General features: G+C 39.4%; 2 protein-coding genes across 3 annotated transcripts; both read right to left on the reverse strand.

Annotated features, from left to right (window-relative positions):
• Positions 1-6,370: 6,370 nt before the first annotated feature.
• On the reverse strand, positions 6,371-8,945 carry glod5 (glyoxalase domain containing 5). Its single transcript, XM_026190992.1, has 4 exons — positions 7,927-8,945; positions 7,380-7,535; positions 7,003-7,158; positions 6,371-6,873 (listed from the first exon to the last, which is right to left on the reverse strand). Exons 1-4 carry the CDS (start codon positions 7,981-7,983, stop codon positions 6,730-6,732), a joined length of 513 nt encoding a protein of 170 aa, XP_026046777.1. The 5' UTR covers positions 7,984-8,945; the 3' UTR covers positions 6,371-6,729.
• Positions 8,946-10,698: 1,753 nt separating this feature from the next.
• rlim (ring finger protein, LIM domain interacting) lies at positions 10,699-18,736 on the reverse strand. Of its 2 annotated transcripts, none has more exons than XM_026190974.1 (4): positions 18,528-18,736; positions 17,257-17,481; positions 13,350-13,454; positions 10,699-13,245 (listed from the first exon to the last, which is right to left on the reverse strand). In XM_026190974.1, the coding sequence occupies exons 2-4, from the start codon at positions 17,423-17,425 to the stop codon at positions 11,441-11,443; spliced, it is 2,079 nt and encodes a 692-aa protein (XP_026046759.1). In that variant the 5' UTR covers positions 17,426-17,481; positions 18,528-18,736; the 3' UTR covers positions 10,699-11,440. The 2 variants fall into 2 exon arrangements, with proteins under 2 accessions (XP_026046759.1, XP_026046767.1); XM_026190982.1 differs by lacking the exon at positions 18,528-18,736 and adding an exon at positions 18,077-18,426.
• Between the last annotated feature and the right edge of the window lie 2,045 nt (positions 18,737-20,781).

The following is a 20,781-nucleotide window of genomic DNA, read 5'->3' on the forward strand; positions in this document are numbered from 1 at the left end:
AATCTATATGTCTGCTTCTATTGTCATTCAAAGAAGACAATTTCAGTATTTCTATTTGTGTGTTTTCATCTAAATAAATAAAATTACAAAAAACGCAAAAAGGCATTGTCTGACATGTTCTGTGTTACATATTCCAGAGGTGCTTAAAGAGTCAGCTAGCTAATGATGCAATAAAGTAGAGCCTTGCTGGTTTGTCAATAAATGAATCACACCCATTAGATAGTTCAAATACATGTTGTAGTATCTGATTTGATTATAAGAAGAAATATGCACATATACTTCAAATGAAACCATCAGAACATCTACAGAGTGAAAGAAAAAGTTGATAGCTGGTTTTGTCTTTCAAGTGTGTTTATTTGGAGTGCAAACATAAAGATATGATAAAATGCAAAATGGTGCTGGGAAATGTAGGCTGGTTTCCTCGTTCCTGCTCCTTGAGCTTATGTGTGTGATGTGTCCACTTCAGTCTTACACAATGAACTGGAATAGACAAATGTGTCTGTGTTTGGCTTGTTAATGAATAACATTTGGTGCAATTTCAGTGGTTTCCCCGATCTCATAAACCTTTGTCTCTTATTCAACCTCTTATTCATTTATTCATCCATTCTCTTTCACTTATCCAGTTCAGGGTTGTGTTGGGGGGGGGGGGGGAGGGGTCCCACCTATCTATCATAGGGCAAGAAGGGATACCTGTACAGGTTGTCAGTTCATTAAGTGTCTTATTTCACATGGAAACATTTAACTATATAACTGTGTAAAACTGGAAAACTATGGTGTATTATCTGATCATAAAAGGTATGTCTTTAATAAGTATTTGATAAAGACACAGTTTTTGTCATTTTCCCTCTGTACCCCAGTCCAATGGATTTGAAAGGAACCAATCCAGGTATGACATAAATGTAACTTTTAACCTTAATACACAATCTTTAAGAAACATATTTGATGAACCATTTAAAAATTACAATAATTCCAAAAAAATGTCCCTCTATCATCAAGGGCTCAAAAGTAATAATTTAAGGAACTGAAGTAATAAATAGTGTTATGGGCAGATGTGGTCTGCTGTATAGCAGAAAGAAGAGCATTTTGATTTCAGTTATAATAATAACATTAAAACACAATGTCTGTTCTGTTTTTCGGTTCAATAGGGTCTTATATCGCTGATAAACAGTTTCATGACAGACAACTGTGTTTTATTTATGTAAATTTTTCTTTAACTGTGGGTACGCAACAGAATTTTTAACATTTTTGCTTTATAAGATGAAGGCTGGATAATGCTCTTCTATTTTGTTCCCTTTAGTAGCTATTTTTTCCCTTTAGTAGCTATTTATGTGAGGTCTAAACATGTGTCCAAAAATGTGCTGATGCAAGCAAATAATTGCCAACAAAAAGAACTATTAGTGAGGTGGGAAAGACTTTGAGATTGGCAGATAAAGACTTACATTCCTAACTGCTGTGTTGGCCTTTCACAACTGAAAAAAAAAAAAAAGTTGAGAGTTTGCTAACACTCGTTGGAGCTGATATTGTGAACTGCTGGATACGTTTGTTTTATAGTAACACAGAAGCATAGCAACAACACAAATATTCTTGCACATAAATATATTTAAATCAAAATATGAAAGAAAAATCTACATTTTGCATATTGCAGAGCTCAAATATAGCAAAATACATTTTGACCCATGTCACTATTTTTAATATTTGTAATATAGATGTATGTTAATATTATCTTGATTCATGAAGAAATCAATATTTTGAGATAATAAGTTTCATTACAAAGGGAACATAAGTGGGTTCTATCTAACGAATGCTTTCCTGTATTGCTGCTGTATATAGAATGTATTAAGAGTTAACAATGCTTTGTGGTTTTCCAAACAATGGATTCCTAAACAGCCTAAAAGGTTGTTGCTTTTAATCTTTAAATCTTTAAATCTGTTTCTATTGTCATTCAAATTCAGTATTTCTGTTTGTGTGTTTTCATCTAAATAAAATTACAAAAAATGCAAAAAGGCATTGTCTGACATGTTCTGGTGTTACATATCCCAGAGGTGCTTAAAGAGTCAGCTAGCTAATGATGCAATAAAGTAGAGCCTTGCTGGTTTGTCAATAAATGAATCACACCCATTAGATAGTTCAAATACATGTTGTAGTATCTGATTATTTGATTATAAGAAGAAATATGCACATATACTTCAACTGAAACCATCAGAACATCTACAGAGTGAAAGAAAAAGTTGAAAGCTGGTTTTGTCTTTCAAGTGTGTTTATTTGGAGTGCAAACATAAAGATATGATAAAATGCAAAATGGTGCTGGGAAATGCTGTGCTGGTTTCCTCATTCCTGCTCCTTGAGCTTATGTGTGTTTAATGACGCGTCCACTTCAGTCTCACACAATGAACTGGAATAAACTTGAGTTTGGGTCGTAAATGAATAATTCACAAATTAAAACAAATCAAATTGAGATTAATGAAGAAGAAAAGAAAAGGCACTTTTAAGTTAATCTTTAAACTTAGCTAACAGTACCAACTTATTACCTTTGGTGCAATTTCAGTGGTTTCCCCTATTTCATAAACCTTTGTCTGGTATTCAACCTCTTATGCATTAATATTCATATTCATCCATGTTCTTTCACCTATTCAGTTTGGGATTGCAGGGTTACAGGGGTGAGGGGATTGCATCCTTGCATAGAGCAAGAAGGGGTACTTACACCTGAACAGGTTGTCGGTTCAATAGGGTCTTATATCACATGGAAACATTTAATTATATAACTGTGTAAAACTGAAAAACGATGGTGTATTATCTGATCATAAAAGGCAAGGACACAGTTTTCCCTCTGTACCCCAGTGCAATGGATTTGAAAGGAACCAATCCAGGTATGACATAAATGTAAACTTTGAACCTTAATACACAATATTTAAGAAACATATTTGATGAACCATTTAAAAATTATAATAATTCCAAAAAATGTCCCTCTATCATCAAGGGCTCAAAAGCAATAATTTAAGGAACTGAAGTAATAAATAGTGTTATGGGCAGATGTGGTCTGCTGTATAGCAGAAAGAAGAGCATTTTGATTTCAGTTATAATAATAACATTAAAACACAATGTCTGTTCTGTTTTTCGGTTCAATAGGGTCTTATATCGCTGATAAACAGTTTCATAACAGACAACTGTGTTTTATTTATGTAAATTTTTCTTTAACTGTGGGTACGCAACAGAATTTTTAACATTTTTGCTTTATAAGATGAAGGCTGGATAATGCTCTTCTATTTTTTTTCCTTTAGTAGCTATTAATGTGAGGATTAAACATGTGTCCAAAAATGTGCTGGTGCAAGCAAATAATTGCCAACAAAAAGAACTATTAGTGAGGTGGGAAAGACTTTGAGATTGGCAGATAAAGACTTACATTCCTAACTGCTGTGTTGGCCTTTCACAACTGAAAAAAAAAAAAAAGTTGAGAGTTTGCTAACACTCGTTGGAGCTGATATTGTGAACTGCTGGATACGTTTGTTTTATAGTAACACAGAAGCATAGCAACAACACAAATATTCTTGCACATAAATATATTTAAATCAAAATATGAAAGAAAAATCTACATTTTGCATATTGCAGAGCTCAAATATAGCAAAATACATTTTGAGCCATGTCACTATTTTTAATATTTGTAATATAGATGTATGTTAATATTATCTTGATTCATGAAGAAATCAATATTTTGAGATAATAAGTTTCATTACAAAGGGAACATAAGTGGGTTCTATCTAACGAATGCTTTCCTGTATTGCTGCTGTATATACAATGTATTAAGAGTTAACAATGCTTTGTGCATTTCCGATCAATGGATTCCTAAACAGCCTAAAAGGTTGTTGCTTTTAATCTATATATCTGTTTCTATTGTTATTCAAAGAAGACAATTTCAGTATTTCTGTTTGTGTGTTTTCGTCTAAATAAAATTACAAAAAACGCAAAAAAGCATTGTCTGACATGTTCTGGTGTTACATATCCCAGAGGTGCTTAAAGAGTCCGCCAGCTAGTAATGCAATAAAGTAGAGCCTAACTGGTTTGTCAATAAATTAATCGCACCCATTAGATAATTTAAAAGCCAAATGCATGTTTTAGTATCTGATTTGATTATAAAAACAAATATGCTTGTGTACTTTAACTAACACTATCGGTTGAAGTACAGGTCATAAAATGTGCTGATGCAAACAAATAATTGCCAAAAAAAAAAAAAAAGAACTATTAGTGAGATAGGAAAGACTTTTGGATTAACTGATATAGACTTTGTTACATTCTTAACTGCTGTGCTGGCCTTTCGCAACTGAAAAAAAAAAGTTTGTTGATGCATCATTCTTATATAACTACAATCCAGTCTAGCTGGTGAAGTGGATAAAAGACAGACAAAGTTAAAAAACTACACACAAATATTAATAGAGAATTTGTGTGTTTGAGGGGGTTATCATATGGAATAAATATCATAAAAAGATGTTATAAAACACGAAATAGTGCTGGGAAATATAGTTTTTTTTCCTCATACCTGGTCCTTGCGCTTATAAAGACAATATTACTGACATGAGCAATAACAATAATAAGGAAATGATAGAAGGAAGGAGCCCTGCGACAGACTGGCAACCTGTCCAGGGTGTACCCCACCTCTCGCACTATGACAGCTGGGATAGGCTCCATTGTATCACACATCATTCATTATAATTCCATATACACTACACTGTTTCATCATGAAAAGGATTACAGCTAAAAATATCATCTACGATGAGGAAAACCCTTAATATGATGCAACATGAATTCTTTTGTATTGAGACACACTGATCAACAAGTCCGAGAACTCAAACACAATAAGCACGAATACCACAGGTTTAGCTATTATACTTTTTACACCCACATCAAAACAGACAATATAACGGTGATGCAACATCAACCCTCCCCACGCTCATCGATACTGCTTCTGTTGTCAGGTAGCAGAGGGGGTGTTTACAAGTGGGTTATCTGTGTCATCAGTGGGCCTTTTCCTTGACAACAAAACAAAAAAACTAGAACAATGAGCATTCATGCTAAAGGTTTAAAAATCAGTGGAAGACAATAAAAGCAAACGTCACTAGTCAAGAAGATTTTCAGGAACAAGGTGAATTACTATAACTAAAGGCAAACTTCCCTGTAAAACTGAAATGTAACACAGCCCTTGTATATTTACTACTCCATGAACTCTAAGCGTGAATTACTGGTGTGCAGTTTTGGGTTGCAGCAACTGTAGTGTCATCTGTAGTGTCTTGTTACAAACATGAAAAGAAATCACACGTTTAAATGCTTTGAATGGGGGAAAAAATGAGAATATAAAAGATGATAATAGCTGTGGCACCACTACCAGAACTGAATTTGTATTTATTTGTTAATAAAGTTTTTTTTTTTTAACTTATAACGTCCTTGTGATTGTTCTTCACTAAATCATAGAAACGTGTAAAAAAAAAATAATAATAATAATCTAAACAAAAGCTAAAGAGGCAAAGTGCATGATGTACTTTGTGCCTCTGCCAAAACTCTTGGCCATAACTGTAGCTCATATGCCATGTTTAAATGGGACATTGTGTATGTCTGAAGCAACAATAAAGAATATAACATATTCTTTATTGTTATATAACATATGTGAGCCAAAAAATGGTCTCACTGTGGGGTTGAAAAGCTAGAGAAAGGGCTTACCTGTTCATGAAAGGGCTTCAATATTATGTTATATACAGTTCACATATACAGCAGTAATTTTAGCAATTCAATATAAGCTGCCAGAAGAGCTCCAAAACATCAGCACAAACACGGCACTCCGGGAGCTTCATGGCGTGGATTTCCGTGGCCAAGCAGCTGCAGATGCAACGTGAAAGTGCCACAGTACTTTAGTTCATACAGCGCTTTTTTAGGTAGGGTTTTTCAAATGTTTTGGCCATTTCAGTGTTTTGGTTCTTCGATAAATCAACACTGACTACATAATGTCGACATCAGACCTTTTTGTAATTTTTCTCCAACAAAATAATCTGATTAGATGCCTTATGTTAGTGTGCCGTAACTATCGATTTACTGCGATCTCACAGCCTCTACCACAGCACACTTATAAAATGGTTTTAGTACTACTCTTGCATGTAAATAACTTAAATCCCAGGATTTTATTTTTCACTCTTAAACTAATGTGCAGCTAAACACTGCATTGCTGAGTAATGCAACTGTAGTGCTGCATTAATAAATGGCTTAAGAACTCATAGTGACAAAAACAACACAAGAAATGGTAACAGAAGGAGCAGATATTTTTCTTGTTTCCAAACATTTTATTAAAAAAAAAAAAAAAAGAAAGAAAAAGCAGAAATCCAACAGAGCCTTTGGTGCACTTTATAACCTTTTATTTTCCTCTGCAAAGCAATGTCACAGACAGAGTTATATAAAAACCGTCACAAGCGCCCATTTAAAACTTGTGGATAAACATCCTCTGGTAGTATTCTTCACTTTTTCTACTAAACTGTGCCTGCACTGCCTTGTCCAAACACAACTAAAACAGAAACTTAAGCAGAGCTGAACACCCACACCCTGTCCTAATGACTCATAACAGACTCTAAAATAACAGCTTAAACTAAATACAATTATAGTAAAAGCAATAATTTTGCGTTGTATACCAGACTAGAATGAGTTTGGTGGGCTGGTGAGTTGTTTGACATGTCAGTAACCAAGGCCAAAGAAGTATCAAGAAGAGTCCTTTGCTGTTGACTGGTTATAGTTTGACACTTCAATAAGATTTTGGTCAGGATCTCTAAAGTACAGTGAGATGATGGTCCCCACAGCCCCCGTCCTCTCCACGGGACCCTCTTCAATCTTGACTCCACAAGCCTGCAAGAGGAGAAAAGGACACAGACCATTTTAACAAGCCCTGATTTTTTTTCCTAACTTCCTTTCCTCAAAATGGTTACATAATGTGACCTGTAAAATCAAAACCACTTAAGGAATTGTGTGAACTACCTTAAGATGAGCAGCTACTTCAGCTAGAGGGGTTTTGGTTATGAGGCACAAGTCTGCAGAGCCGGAGATTGGATGCTTAGCTTTTGGTTCAAACTCCTGCCCCCGCTGGTGAAGGTTAAACTTCTGCTGCCCAAAGCTCAGAGCCTTGCGGTTTCCCTTGAAAATGCAGATAAGATGTGAGTGGGTGTACAGAAGACTCCAGGCTCAAGACTCACAATCAAAGCATGCCACCTAGTGGACATTTTTATTAAAAACCATGGCAGTTCACTTTTTCTACTGCAATGCAATTATTTTGTCATTATAATAAACAAGCGTATTTAATAGAAACATGCCCAACAGCATTAATAATAAAAGCAATGGGTTTTTACTGTGCATACCTTAAAAGTGACCACCTCCATGCCAAGAACTGAGCTGTAAAAACTGATGGTATCTGGCACACTTTTCACTGTAAGCACCAAATGATCCAGATGGCTCACTTCAACGGGACAGCTTCTTTTGTATTTGACAGTTCCTAGTGTTTGAAAGCTGGTAACCTACAAGAGAAAAGAGAACAAACTTTGATTTAGGAGTTGACTTTGTCGCCATGATTAGAAGTGGCTGTAGTTGAGCTGAGTGCGAACAGCGACGCTCCGTGGTGAGTATGTGCTTCAGCCCGTAGACGTGTGAGAGGTGAAAGGAAGCACTGGTTTTAAAAATATCGATTTAGCTCTCGTAGCTTGTTAGCCCATATCCTTAGCTCGTCAATATAAACTCGAGCCACTTACACCATTAACCAACTTCACAATTCGGTTCCGTCGCTTCCCTAAAAACGGAAGTCTAAACTGTTTTTACGTCTAAACATCTGCAGCCTGCCAAAGTTTACGGGACAATAGTGGTGATAGGTGAGCACTGTTAGCCCTTTAGCCAGATAATAACGCATTTTACCTTCAGACAGCTCTTCTGAAACTGCCATAAACGACCTCCAGCTGCCCGGAGCGCCATCCTGCCGTAATGTGACAGCGGTAGGCTACTTCCTCGTTTTTTCCACTCGTGTCCTGTGAAACATTTACCACAGCACAATGTCCGTACGTTTATATGCTTGTCGAAACATGCAGTTTATACAGAGTGCATGGGCATAAACAAGGACCATTGTTTTTTGTCTGTCGGCTGGGATTCTGAGGGGTAATAACAACACTAATCGTTTGACAGGTACACCTGTGCAGGTACGGCTGCCCTGCCGTAAAGTGTAATCATGCGTTTAATGTAAATAATAGTCTGAGTTTTGTTATTGAGGTCATATTGATGTACTGCTTTCCTCTATTTAAATAAGGACAGTGCTCAGGGTAAACTACTAAGTACACTAAGCCCATCATTTAATGCACACATTACAATGCTCACACTATTCCACCTTTGTAACATATGCAGTATTGAATTTCAAACAAAGGGGTCAGTTTTTTGGTTTGTGATATAGAGCCTGCTGACAGGCAGGCTCATGATCCATCTACTTGTTCTGATCACAGGGTAGTTTAAGGATCTGCTCAGAGGCCCGTTAATAAATGACTGGCAAAGTACAAATAAAGTGCACTTTCTGGCCATTTCATTATGTACACCTGTTCAAGTGCTTGTTAATGCAAATATCTAATCAGGCAATCACATGGCAGCTTTGCAGTGCAGTTAGGCGTATGGATATGGTCAAGATCACATGCTGAAGTTCAAGCCAAGCATCATAATCAGGAAGAAAGGTGTATAAGTGACTTGGAAAGTTGCATTGCTCTTTGTACCAGATGGGCTGATCTGAGTGTTTCTGATAATGGTCTGAAAAAGAGAAAATGTCCAGTGAGTCACAGTTTTCTGGGTGAAAAATACATAGTTAATGTCAGAGGTCAGAGGAGAATGGCTAGGCTGCTTTAGACTGATAAAGCCAATAGGAAGAGGATGAGGAAACTGAGGCTATAAGTCACACAACCTCACCAAAATTGGACAATAGATTTCAAAAATGTTGCCTGGTCTGATAAGTCTCGATTTCTCCTACGATAGTCAAATAGTAGGATGAGAATATGGCATAAATGCCATCAAAGCATGAATCAACAGTTTAACTGCCTCACATCAACAGTTCAGGCTGCTGCTGGTGCTGTAATAGTGTGGGCAATATTTTCTTAACACACTTAGAACCCCTAAGTGCCAACTGAACGTTGTTTCACTTGACCGTGTCCGTCCCTTTATGACCATGATGTACCAATCTTCAGAGGACTGCTTCCAACAGGGTAAGTACCGTGTCACAAAGCTCAGATCATCATAAACTGTTCGCTTTACTCAGATGGCATCCGCAGTCACTAGATCATAATCCAACCGAGCATTTTTTTGGATGAGGTGGAATGGGAGATTTGCATCATGGATGTGCAGCAGCTGAGTCTCACTGTCATGTCAATGACGATGCCAAAATCTCTTGAGAGATGTTTCTAGCACCTTATTGAATCTGTGCCATGAAGATGTAAGGCAGTTCTGGAGTCAAATTGGGGTGGGGGTCCATCAAGGTGTAACTAGTGAAGTGGCCAGTGACTACAGCTGTGGACGTGTTCATTTGATCAGACAGCCCAGTAAGTGTAGAGAATGCATACTGGCAAAGCATTTCATAGCATAACAACTTGTTTAATTCAGCGGTTAGTTTTCATTTAACACCCAGTTAACATACTGCACTGGATGGATCACAGAACAAGGCCAAAACTAAAGCATGGCCTATGAGGGAACATACATTGTTTACATGTTAATGGTATTCAACATCATCTTGCATTCAAACCTTTATGCTCCACACAGGGAAGTAATAGTTGTGGCTAAGACATCAAACAATAAAATAAGAAATGTGACAGGATGGCTTTAAGTGTTGCTTTTTTTTTTCTCCTTTAGCCAGTGTCCCTGTTCATCAACAGTGCTATTAAAACCTACAGAACTTCTAAATAAAATAAATTCAACACATAATGGGTAATAAGTCTTCATTTCCTTACTTTTACAATTGCATGTATTGCACACAGATATGGAGCATTTGCTCGTGAGGCAGGAGGGCACAGTGGTCAAGAAACTTGACTTTCCTATGAAGCAAAACCCAATGAACAATAATGGAGACTTTCCCACCCCAGACTTGGTATATATCAAACCTTTGGGGTAATAACTTAAGCTGCAACTTAAACATGAAGGTGGACTGACAGGTAAAGAGATCTGTTGTGGCTTGAGCTGAGGAAGCAAGTCTGGATTGCCATTTTATTCAATCTGTGATTATTTCACTCTGCCAAGACCACAATTTATTTCATATTTAATTAATCCAATTGTTAGTAGAAAAAAAAAAGAATCGAGAAGAACAATAACACACAAAAGGATCACAACTGTGACATCATTTAGTATTAAAAGTAAATGTCCTTTTGCATCTGTGTCATGCCTGCTAATATTTTAGAGGTGGGGAACTCACAACTTGATACTGACAAAGCCTCCATTACCCATAATGAAAAAGCTTTCATTTTCTCATACGATTACATCTGGCATTACAATAATCAAGAAAGTAACAATACAATATTAATCCAAAACAGACTTTAACTTTTGGAGAAAAAAAAAAAAAAACAAAAAAACAAAAAAAACAAAAAAACAAAAACCTAAAAAGTTCAACATTCTGGGTTTTTTTTCCCTCTGCGAGTTTATGGTATATCCCGCTCAAAACCAAACAAAGAAGAAAAAAAAAAGTGTTTTATTTAGGGTGAACAAGAATGGAGAGCACAAGTCACACTGTAAATTGCAAAACACTTTGTCCTCCATCCTTTGGACATCACAATCTGTAAATAATTCTGCTGTATACATTGTTAGCACCTAAACATTTAAAATCAAATTCAGAGAGTAATTGCAGACCATCATGACCCAGATCTTCAAATGAGTTCATTTACAATCCGAAACCAATTCAGTGATACAATGTATGATTCAAAATTATTTTACAAGCTTATTTACAGCTAATACTTTGAACTGGTGTAACTAGCAACTGTACCTATACCCAGCTAATGTTATACAAGGGGCCATTCGGGAGTTGAGAGAACAGATTTGAAGTGCCTGAACTACCTGCAAGTGTGCAGCATTTATAATCAGAGGATTTATTTTTATGAGATATCAGTCTACTTGTGCGCATGGCTTGATGCAACGCAACACTGCACAGCCACTACGGGTTGATAGACAGCATGCATCGCTTGTGCCCCACTTTGGACTGCAATAATAATAAATGTCTAACTAAAAACTAAATATTCTCCATCGTCACTGTAAGGAGCACCCCAAATAAAACCTGTTGTCTGCAATACGATCAAACTCACAAATAGTATGAAGGAAATACATTTCAACAGCAGAAACACGTTTTCTCACAGCCTCTTACAGACTTGGGAGATATTGGATTACTTCGGCTGAGACAAAAGGCCTTCAGTCTGTCAAAGCGTTACACCACACTCTCTCTGTTGGCTGACACTAGGACAGCCCTGCGGCAAATGGGGCATGTGGAGTTTTCGGAGAGCCAGCGGTCTATGCAGTGCACATGGTACTCGTGAGAGCAGGGAAGCTTACGTAGCTTGTTCCCTTCTGCATACTCTGTTATGCACACACTGCAAGTCTTCAAGGCATCACTCTCTCCAAAGTTGCGCATGGAGAGGTTGTCAATCTGTTCTTTGGTCAGCCCCTGGGGCTGGTCTTCATCATCATCATTTAGTAGGAAGAAGTGAGCAAGTCGCAGGAAGGGCAGGGAGCTGGGCTCCTCCAGGCCGATAGGTGGTCTTGGTCGAGCCCTGCCACCAGTGGGAGGCGGACCAGTGGCAAGGCCTTCATCCATATCAGTTTCAACCGTCCTTCCTCTGCCTCCAGCAGCAACCGGTTGCTCGTCAACATCAGCAGCAGGAGCATCGGCAGGTGTAGCATCTGGATTATGGAGGGCTTCTATTTCTGCAGGAGCACTGGCTCCACGGTTTGAATCTGAAGAGTCAGAGTCAGAGTCCATGAGGTAGCCAAGCTCACCAAACCCAGTCATGATCTGCCGTATCATAGACTGGAGAGCCATTGAAGTTGCCTCTCCCAAACCTGCATCGGAGATTCTTCGGATGGGGATGCGAATAGTGCTGACGTAGGTCCTCACACCAGCACGCTCAGAGCGCGAGAAAGTCCTACGAAATCCACCACGTTCACTCTCATACATAAATGTGTTGTTTGAGTTCTGGGAGCGCGAGCGAGTACGACTGGCAATGCTGTCTCTTTGCCGATATTCACCTGGACGCACACGGCGCACCTGAAGGTCAAGCATAATAGTAGGGGGGCGACGCCCTGCTGCGCCCCCTTCGCCCCCAGAGGCTTCTACCTCCTGAGAGGCAACATTGTGGGCCTCTGGAATGGATTCTGCAACTGCCCTAGACTGCTGAGCATCTCCATCAGTGTGGCTTGGTCTTGAAAGAACATGCTGTCGAGTCCGTGAGCTACCCTCCACTTGAGGTACAGGGGGAGCACTGCTGGAAGAACTGGCACTTTGAGAGATGTAAGAATGCCGTGGATTAGGAAGTCCATCAAGTTGATCCAAGTTGAGAGGGGAGCGGCTCCTGGCTAAACGGGCCCGAGTCCTGCGTGGTTCTGGACTTCGGCTGCGGGGTCTCCTTTGCCCTCTGCGTGGAGAAGGACAGAGTGGTGGCTGCACTGGCAGGGGAGAAGGTGAGGTGGGAGATTCACTTACAAGCTCTTGTGAAACAACCTCTTCTAGTTCAGGCTCTGGTTCCACTATGACCGCCAACTCATCTACAACTGGTTCTTCTACCACTTCTGTCTCCATGGGAACTGGTGGTTCAGCATTTGCCACCATTTCTTGACCCTCTGGAGCTTGTTCTGGAGACTGTTCTGGCAATTCTTCTGGAGGTTGCTCTGACCTATCTTCTGGCGATTGCTCTGACGATTCTTCTGGCGATTGCGATTCTTCTGGAGGTTGCTCTGATGATTCTTCTGGAGGTTGCTCTGATGATTCTTCTGGAGGTTGCTCTGATGATTCCTGCTCTCCCTCAATAGCTGCCTGTTGCTCAGCCAGATTGCGGTTCACACTGATTTCTAGACTGAAGCGAAAATCGCCACTGTTCGGGTTGGTCTGGCTCACAGCCCGCCATGACTGATTCCCACGATGACCGGTTCTAGTTGTGTTGCCTGTGCGCCTCACAGTGTTCAGCCAGTCAAGCAGACTATCACCACTGGCAGGATCCTCTGAGCTTTCCGGTTGTTCTGAAAATGAGCAGAATTAGCAAGTGAGAAATCATATTCTGACATAAAAGCAGTCAAAGAATGAGGAAAAAACAAAACAATATATAGAGAAATATCAAACGTACCAACTGGATCTTCTACACTTTCAGTACCAGCGGTGTTATTCTGTTGCTCAGGACCATCTTTGATTTGCTGTAGTCTATTGAATAACTCATCTTGTGTTACCTCGCCTGGAAGAAACATCACAAAATAACATTCTGTTATTAACAAAGAAAAAATAAATAAATCATCAGCAGTCCATCTACTCTTTAAGGGTTAAGTTCGCTTCCTCTTCTCAAGCAGCTGGTAGAAAGTGCCAACTTAACTCCCTACAATAAAAACAAATATTGGATTTAATGCAAGGAAAGAGGGGAAGCTGACAGAAGAACAAGCTACATAGAACTACATATCTTTCAGCTAGCAACCTAAAATAAATACATTAAAAATATATTATTAATAATAATCAGTACATATATTTTGATTGTTCATTTTTCCTTTGATCACAGCAACAGGACAATTGACTATGTGCACGTTAGCATATGCTACTTCCGGTGCGGAAACTCCTGTGGGGAGCTTTGTTTCCGGTGTCCTATTCGCACCTTGTTTACCGGCCAAAACAAGTTAAGCAAATGAACAAATCAAGCGGCCAGCAGCAACCATCCTTCCGGTTGTTGCTGGAGGCAGAGGAAGGACGGTTGAAACTGATATGGATGAAGGCCTTGCCACTGGTCCGCCTCCCACTGGTGGCAGGGCTCGACCAAGACCACCTATCGGCCTGGAGGAGCCCAGCTCCCTGCCCTTCCTGCGACTTGCTCACTTCTTCCTACTAAATGATGATGATGAAGACCAGCCCCAGGGGCTGACCAAAGAAGAGACTCACATTTCTATAGATGTCTTGGGCATTTACCCAATATATCTGTAAATGATGTTCATCGACTTGTCGATATTTTTTCCCTGCGCCTCAGAGCAAAAGAGAAAAGGGATTCAAATGTTATATTTCTCAGCTGTCCCTCGTTTATCGCGGGTGTTATGTTCTAAAAATAACCAGCGATGGGTGAAATCAAGCAGCAAGTTTTATTTTTTGACGGTGCAAAACGTTTCGTGGACATCCAGTACTGCACTTCAGAGTCACACTGCTAGCGATCGATGCAGCGATTCTGTACTGTACAGGAGAGACGTCACGGAGGAGATCGTCTGCAGCGATCAGGACGCAGGACGCAATGCGACGTAAAAAAATAAGCATGCAAACTTCCATCCATCCATTCGCTTCCGCTTATCCTTTTCAGGGTCGCGGGGGGCTGGAGCCTATCCCACCTGTCATAGGGTGAGAGGCGGGGTACACCCTGGACAGGTCGCCAGTCTGTCGCAGGGCCAACACACAGGGACAGACAACCATTCGCACTCTCATTCACTCGCACATTCACACCTAGTGGCAATTTGGATTATCCAATTAACCTATCCCCACAAGCTGCATGTCTTTGGACGGTGGGAGGAAGCCGGAGTACCAGAGGGAACCCACGCCATGACTGCAAACTTGCACTAAAAAATCCACGAAACAGCAAGGTGAAAGGTGAACCGCGTTACATCGAGGGAGCACTGTAATTTTGAAGGTAAGTTACAACATACCCTTCGTAAATACTAATGTATAGAAACCCTTACCAGCAATCATTCATTTTTTGTGTGGCTTTTTTTCAGTTTGTTAACATGCTGTCTAGGTGTGTACTTGACTAGCTGATATCAACATAACGGGGAAACATCTGGTTTGACTATTCTTCACCTGTAGTTTGAATGCTGAATATTTGCCTGTTTAAATCATAAGACCAGTCACTATACAGAGATGTGCTTCTGAATGTGGACGATGTGTCTTCTGATTTTGTAATGCAGTTCTGCTTGTGTTGAGTGGTGTAAACAACTGATCATCGAAACTCCTTACACGTCAAAGTTGATCATTAGATTTTTTATGACACAACAGTGGTGAGTGTTCCCACCTTCTGCTCTTTGTAATTTAACGCGATCTTTCCGTTTTTGAGTTTTGGACATGATTTTGGAGAATATTTTCGCAGTAGCGATTGACCGCAAAGTAAAGCAACCGGAAATGTACAACCCCACATCCGGTCTCAAACCAGGAAGTTAGCATTTTCTCGTGCACAGGGTCAACCTCTAGACTTACCAGGGCACGACACTCTCCAGTCATAGCCCTCTCCTTGTAGGGTGCTCCACTACACGCTCCAAACTTACTTTCCCACTCCCACTCTCCTGGGACAGAAATGGATTGGATGTCTTCAATAGTCCATAGGAGGTGAAATTTCAAGGATAGCGGCAAATCCAAAACTAGCCATAGGTACTTAAGCTTAACATTTACTTTAACTTCTACTGACAAGCAGGAGCTATGTAAAGATGGGAGGACAGAGATTAGACCAACAGGTCATAAATTTTTATATCAATAAAACTGGCAGAAGACAGCTAAAATAAGATGAACCAAAAGAGGGGCTTTCGAAAAGGACCATCTTTTTCTCTCATGACAAAGTAGGAGAAAATTACTCAGTGACAGGACAACTGAAAATAGAAACTACATATGATATGTATGATGCGGAAAACCATATTGACATCAGCATATAGTTTAGTGCAGGAAATTCCATTACATCAGATTTTATTTTCAAACCATAATTTGGGGCATCAGACTATTTCACATAGTTTGGTAAAGGCAATAAAATATAACTAGAAAGTTGTACACTTTAAACTGTGTGGTTGATGAATAGCGTTTTATAAGAAATGCCTGTTGACAGTTCGTGTTTTAGTTAACTAATGCTGGGCTTACACTGTGCGATTTTTGGCCGATTTTTGAGTCGTGCGACCGTTTTGGCGATCGGCCCGATTTTGGCCTTCATCGTGCGTCGTGCATCGTGTAGTATACGTGGGGTAACGAGAAGCAATTAACCCCTCACGACCAGCTCCTGATCATTAATCGCTTGGTCGTGAGGATTTCAAACAGGTTTGAAATCCTCGCGACCGTCGTGAAGGTGTCAAAGCAGCTTCTCACACTGCACACGCGCAAACACAAATGTCAGCGAAAAAGACTGCGCAGCACGGCAGTGCAGCGTGTGATCTGGACACAAGCGATGGAGACACAACTTGTAGAACTATGGCAAGCTCATCCGAGCCTTTTCGATGTGGCCTCACAAAATTATCACAACCACAACCGTGAAAATAGTTGGATCTACATTGCTGCTCAATCACAGCTGCCTGATCAGTGTTTTTCATTAGGAATTTAGCAAAGTTGATGGTGGTGGTGTGCGTGTCTGTGTGAGTGAAAGAGAGAGGGAGAGCGAGCGACAGAATTTCTGTTATAACCTTCGTTTTTATGAACGCACAGTTTGAGCACTCAGGTCGCATCAGAGCATCGGGCCGTATAGTGTGAGCCCCTGCATCGTGACCTACGAACTTCTAACCCCTGCGAGTCAATCGTGCAGTTTGAGCAGAAGCTGAATAATGCGACTAAAAAATAAAAAAAAAAAAAAAAAAAATAGCATTAGGAGGTAAAGCTACTATTAAAAAACCCCCCCAAAAAAAAACCCCAAAACAAAACACATTCCAACTACAATTACTACAAAAGATTGTTCAAAGATAAACTAACTCTACTTTCCACAAACGGCCAAGAGATTTATCCACCAAGAAATCTGGGTTTGAAAACAAAAAACAAAAAGAAAGCCTGTATGTGAAAAATACTGCACTGTGAGTGTGATCTTCAATGCTTACTGCTCAATCAAGGTGCCTTGTGTGTGAAATTATTTAACTTTCTTCATATCAATAGCATATTCCTACCTTCCTCCCAGTTAAACAGCTGAAAACTTTTAAAGAGAGGTGCGAGTTCAGCAGAGAACATAGAAAGGGAGCGCAGAAAAGAAAAAGTACTCTTTACTTGTGTAAATCATTAATACTTTAATTGGGAGGTTTTAACAAGACTAAAGAATAGACAGGTTAAAGATTTACTACCTGGAGTGCCCAAAAGGTTGTTGTCTCTCATGAGACGGTAGTCTTCATCACTGAGATTGTTGACGAACTGGTAAAAGGCCTCCTCCCTGTCCAGGCGGTCCAGCTGCCTCCTGCGCTGTGACTCTGGCAGTTCACTGCCATTCTGTTCCACGCTGTCAGACCCCTCCATTGGTTCAGAAGGGAGGGCGGACTAGAGATGATCCAATATTCAGCAGGATCCAGTTGCTTCAGAAAAAAGTAAACAAAGGATTAGGTGCTGATCTAAAAGACATGAGCATGCCCTCCTGCAACTGGGATTCATTACCAACCACTCATGAAATGTATTATTTGATACATCAAGTATTTTCACAAAGTATAGCAGTTATTGTAGTGATGACAGTTAAGAAGAGAGGCAACTGGGCATCAAAATTAGGCATAACCAGGCACCACGCAGCATCAAATAAGAATAACGACACATTAGCAAATGTTAGCACCGGTAACGTCTTCAAAGCATAACATTGAGCCACACTTGTAAGTTGAGCCCATATCGAAACGCAAAATACGATTTCCTCGAAAATGTCACATGTATTTTAAAGTCGTATAAATAACTCAAATAATATAATGATCTATGTGGCTGTAAGTCGTACGATGAAGCCATATGTTGCTCAAAGTCAAAGTCGAGATAAAAACAAAATGGCATCATCTAGCTTAGCTTACGCTGGCTAGCGACCAATTAGCATGCTACATAGGTGCTAACGCCGGCTACTTCCATCATTTTCAGCCATAAAAGAGGTCCCATCGTGTGTCTAATGACCTGTAAATCAAACAACAAGAAACTCACTGTGTAGTGACTGCAACATCATCCAAACAAGATCATTCAATGACAAAGCAATCCCGGTTATGCTGCGCTAACACTAGTTAGCTTCCACGTCAACTAGCCGAGTTAGAAGCGTTACAAACGTCTTACTCAACATTAGCTTTTAACTTTGTGCTAGTGCTCGCTTTTACATCAGCCCCATGTGAATATATGAGGCAAAACAAAGCTGAAGCTGGAATCGTCTTTTGAACTTGATATTATTCTTGTTTACCGTTACTGGACATTGACTATAAACATCACGGTTTCATTAAAAATGCATTGAACTACCATTAGTATCACCGCAAGCTAACAACGTCAACCAGTGACGTTAATAGCCATAACCTAACCAAAGCGATCCAGCTAAAATTAGCTAGCTAAAGAGAGTAAAGTTAATTAGAACGGATACACCATCTGTCACCAAACCACTAATAATTACCTGCTTGGCGATGTTAACGGCAGCGTTATCGTACAACCCAGCTGCCCTTTTAATATTCGCCCAGAAACGATACACTGTTTAGCTAAGTGCGACTGCCAGATTCCATTTTCTTTCTTGTAGGAAGCCTAAAATGATTTTCCGGAAACGGACGAAACAATTGGGTTTTACCCCGAGTAATTCCTTACAGGCACTGGCAAATGTCTCGCGTTTAGGCGTAGCGATGGAGGTCGGGTGAGACAGGCGCAGCGTTCCTGAGAGACTAAAATCAGGGCGATAAATATTTTTGGATAAAAAAAAAAGACGAACAAGGATGTTTGTTGACAAGGGGGCTCCGCTGGCGAGCTGTAGCGTCGCTGTGCGGTGGCTAATGCAAAATACTAGGTAGAGTTTTGAATTTTTAAATGGCCAGCATAATACAACTGTTTTTTAGGAAAGTTAGAAATTAATACATTAAAACAATGAAGAAAAAAATCTCAGTGTTTTTGCATAAATTCTCAAATGAGATTTAGCTGTTTGGCGGACAAAAGAAATATCTTATTTGAGAATTTACGAAACATTAGTTTCATACAGTATAGTTCGTATTGTTTACATCTTTTACAATTATACGCCCTGTGAATGTTGTACATAAAAACAAGATAGAATGCATTTAATATAATAATAATGTGGGGACTGAATGATGCAAGTTTATAGTTCAAAATTTCAACTGCTGTAACCAAAGACATAAATGCATAAAGTCTTTTGGGATAAATAAAGTATTTTTCATCTCATAGTCTCATCAGCTGAAAGATTTGCTCTACCTACCTTTTGCCAGGAAACTGTCATTTTATCAAACCAGTTAGTTATTATCTTGTAGGGTGACTTCATTATGCCATTACGTTGATGTGGCCTACCATTTAAGACACCACAAAACTACAGTGTCTATAGTTTGATTCTTTGCTTTAAGTAATAGCCATGTCTTCATTTGTTGTGTCTTTGAAGATGTGTTTTGTAATAAATGAAATAAAGCTTTTGTAGAACCACTTCAAATGGCTTCCAACTACAAACAAAAAATGGGTCTAAAAGACAGTCAAAGCATTTAAAGTCCTGAAACAACCCAAGTGAGGAAGTGAGGAAGAAACACCAGAGACTTATATCAGTCCCTGTATATATTTTTAAGGCCAGGAGGGAGCATTATTGCTACAGCATACCAGAAGAAACCCAGTGATGATTGTTTGGTAGTAGTGCTTACAGGTAATTTGTAAACCAGCGTGGGGAAAAATTGCTCACAAACTAACAAGACACAAATTTGTGAAAATTACCTGGAAATACCATCAAGAAAACCCACTGGGCAGCTATTGAAAGCCTCTGAAATGGCTTCAGCTTCATTGTTCTAACACAGAGAATGGATTACCCAGTAGAAGTACTGTGTCATTTTTAATGAACTCCGCACATCAGATTAGCCCGTAAAGCTTTCTACTAAAAGAACTCCCTTTGTTTTACAGCAAATCTGCCAAAATGTATAACAATGTGTTGCGTAATTATTTTGGTTTTTTTGGTTCCCATGATTACACTCAATAAACCTGAACTATGAAAACATGTCAATCCCTTTAAAATGTTGCTTTATAGCTCTATAATTTTCTTTTTTTAAAGATAAAAACAGTTGTCCTAATGACAAAGCTGGCTTATGGCTGTCTATGCAGCATAAGCACATACTGACAAAACAACAAGCATCTCATTTAATAACCACAGGTGTACCTGATCCATTGCATTAGACATTCCATCTTATAATTTGCTCGCTCCCTTATCTGCTACGGGTGACTAAAGAACAAAAACAATGCTAATACCAGCTGACAATTTTGGAGGCATACATCACAGGATCTGTTTATGGTCTCAGACTGTATCTCCAGCTCCAATTAAGCATGCCAGAATGAGTTGCAGTGTGGACCACAGCAGCCCAGCTCAGAGTTATGGATGAGCAGTCACTCTAGCAATGCCTGACCCTGAGTGCTAATTAGATATGACATTAAAATAACATGAGCCAAAGCCAGACTTGTGCAGAAATTAAAACGACTTTCGTCTAAGAATCGTCCAATATAACAACCAGGGAAAGACTAATTGGAATTATTAAGGTTGTTTTTACATTTACACGTTTTGTGGCACGGACAAACTGAATGGAATTGATCAGATTTATCCACATCACTGTTATTTTAGTAGTATCACAGGGAAAGGTGGAATATTTACTTTGAAGAAATGCTACGTGGCCTTTACTCTTGAC

Source organism: Astatotilapia calliptera, chromosome 2 (genome assembly GCF_900246225.1).
Source record: "Astatotilapia calliptera chromosome 2, fAstCal1.2, whole genome shotgun sequence".
In the NCBI taxonomy this organism is placed as follows: Eukaryota; Metazoa; Chordata; class Actinopteri; order Cichliformes; family Cichlidae; genus Astatotilapia; species Astatotilapia calliptera.